At 41.3% G+C, this 2,500-nt stretch overlaps 2 protein-coding genes across 2 annotated transcripts in view; both read left to right on the plus strand.

Moving 5' to 3' along the window:
• Nucleotides 1–1,386: 1,386 nt before the first annotated feature.
• Nucleotides 1,387–2,307, plus strand: LOC138005376 (uncharacterized). Its single transcript, XM_068851618.1, has one exon. The coding sequence runs from the start codon at nt 1,387–1,389 to the stop codon at nt 2,305–2,307; it is 921 nt and encodes a 306-aa protein (XP_068707719.1).
• Nucleotides 2,308–2,340: 33 nt separating this feature from the next.
• LOC138005377 (uncharacterized) overlaps nt 2,341–2,500 on the plus strand; it is a 1,530-nt gene continuing 1,370 nt past the window's right edge. Inside the window, exon 1 of the mRNA XM_068851619.1 lies at nt 2,341–2,500. This exon is cut by the window's right edge and continues 1,370 nt beyond it. Coding sequence (XP_068707720.1) covers nt 2,341–2,500 — 160 coding nt within the window.

A 2,500-nucleotide genomic window follows, 5' to 3' on the forward strand; every position in this document is an offset into this window, starting at 1 on the left:
AGAAAGAAATAGAAGATTCTGGTGAGTTTTGTGAGCACGTTTACAGTATTTTAGCGAAAATCGATTTGAGTTTGGAAAAAGGGAAACATGGCGAACACACACAGGCCCATGCGACAAATCAGGAAAATAGTAGTACCAGAAATACCGAAAGCGCAAAAGTGAAACTACCTAAACTCGAACTCAAATCATTTTCGGGAAACTATCAAGAATGGCAGGGTTTCTGGGACACATTTCAATCTGCTGTCGATGGAAATACTGGCATCTCGGCCATTGAAAAATTCACCTATCTGAAGAGTTGTGTAACAAGCAATGCTGAATCCGCAATTGCTGGACTGCCTCTGACCGCAGACAATTATAAAGTAGCCATTGACATTCTTAAGGACCGATTTGGTAAACCGCAGTTGCTGATATCAAATTATATGGATGCCTTATTGAAACTTCCATCTGTCAATTCAGTGCATGAAACAAAGAGATTACGTGAATTGTTTGACAAGATTGAAATCAACATTCGAGGTTTGAATGCGTTAGGAGTTGAATCACGGTCCTTTGGGAATTTATTGGTCCCAGTCGTGAGGGAAAAAATCCCTTCAGATTTACGATTGGTTGTAAGCCGTAAGTTTGGCAGTGAAGAATCATGGAATCTTGATGCCTTGTTGAGTGCACTGAAAACTGAGTTGGAAGCCAGGGAAAGATGTACTGCAATGAAAACAAGTGGTGCAAATGCCAATACACCCAGGTTTGAACAGTACAGAGCAAGAAGCAAACAACCCCATTCTGCCTCAGCCCTTTATACAGGCAGTGAGGAATTTACTCAACAATGTGTTTTTTGCAAGAAGAATCACAAATCCATTAACTGCATGACAATCACTGAACCGAAAGCTAGGAGAACAATACTGAGACGAAATGGCAAGTGTTTTGTGTGCCTGAAGGGTGGCCATATCTCCACAAATTGTCCGTCAAAGGCAAAATGCTTTAACTGTGAAGGTAGACACCATGTAACCATTTGTGAAAGAATAAGGAACATTCCAACATCCAGGAATGTAGTTAGTGACAAGGCAACACCACATGGATCTGGATCATCTCAAGATAGGAGCAGAGATGCTGGAACTTCAGCAATGCACGTTAGCAACAATGCCAACTCTGTGTTGTTACAGGTAGCCCAAGCCTTTGTTTGCAGACCAGATAACCAACAACTTGGATTGAATGCCCATGTGATATTTGATTCCTGTAGCCAGAGATCATACATACCTAACCAGTAAGGCATGTGAACAATTGAACCTACCAACCATTGGTAAGGAGACACTTTTGATCAAAACATTTGGAGATAACTCAGCCTCTGTGAAGGAATGTGATGTTGTGCAATTGTGTGTCACAACATTGGATGAAATGAATGTGTATATCACCTCATATGTTGTACCAGTAATTTGCAGCCCAGTGTCCAATCAACGGTCTCGAACCATGTTGGAATGCTACCCCTACTTGCAGGGTCTACGACTTGCATGTGATACCAGTGATTCTGTCAGTGTTGATGTGCTGATAGGAGCAGATTATTACTGGTCATTCTTTACTGGGAACATCATTAAAGGAGATCCCTATGGACAAGTAGCCCTTGAAACCAATTTAGGTTGGATTTTATCAGGACCAACTATGTGCTCAACATTGACAAGGTCATGCACTGTGAATCTGAGTTCCACGCATGTGTTAAAGATAGAGTCCACAGAGATAAGTGATATGAAGGATGATCTGCAGAAATTTTGGGACTTAGAAACTTTGGGCATTAAGGAACATGAAACTTCAGTCTATGACAAGTTTTCAAATGACATCACATTTACTGGAAAGAGATACCAGGTCAAGTTACCATTCAAGGACAATCACCCCATGTTACCAGACAATTATACAGTGGCATTGCGTAGACTGACAACAACAATCAAGAAGCTCAAGAACCAACCAGAAATTCTGAAACAGTATGATGGTGTGATTAGAGAGCAACTGCACAGTGGTGTGGTTGAAATGGTACCACAAGATCAAATACCACCGCCTGGAGATGTCCACTATCTTCCACACAGGATAGTAGTGAGACTTGACAGAGATACAACTAAGGTGAGAGTTGTATACGATGCCTCATCTAAGGTGTTTGGGCCTAGTTTAAATGACTGTCTGCACATTGGACCTTCTCTTAATCCCTTGTTATTTGACATTTTGCTGAGGTTCAGAGTCCATGAAGTTGCCCTAACTGCAGACATTGAGAAGGCGTTTTTGAACATTGAGATTGATCCTGAACACAGGGACTTTGTGAGATTTTTATAGGTTGAAGATCCGAATAAGGAAAGTCCAGAAGTCATGGTACTACGTTTTGCACGTGTGGTATTTGGTGTAAACTCAAGTCCTTTCATTCTAAATGCCACAATCAGACACCATTTGAACACATGTTTGCCAGTGGACAGTGCACTTGCAAGAGAGCTGTTGAAGTCTTTATATGTTGATGACTATGTGTCTGGAA

The sequence above is a fragment of the Montipora foliosa genome, chromosome 6 (genome assembly GCF_036669935.1).
Source record: "Montipora foliosa isolate CH-2021 chromosome 6, ASM3666993v2, whole genome shotgun sequence".
NCBI classification, from domain to species: Eukaryota; Metazoa; Cnidaria; class Anthozoa; order Scleractinia; family Acroporidae; genus Montipora; species Montipora foliosa.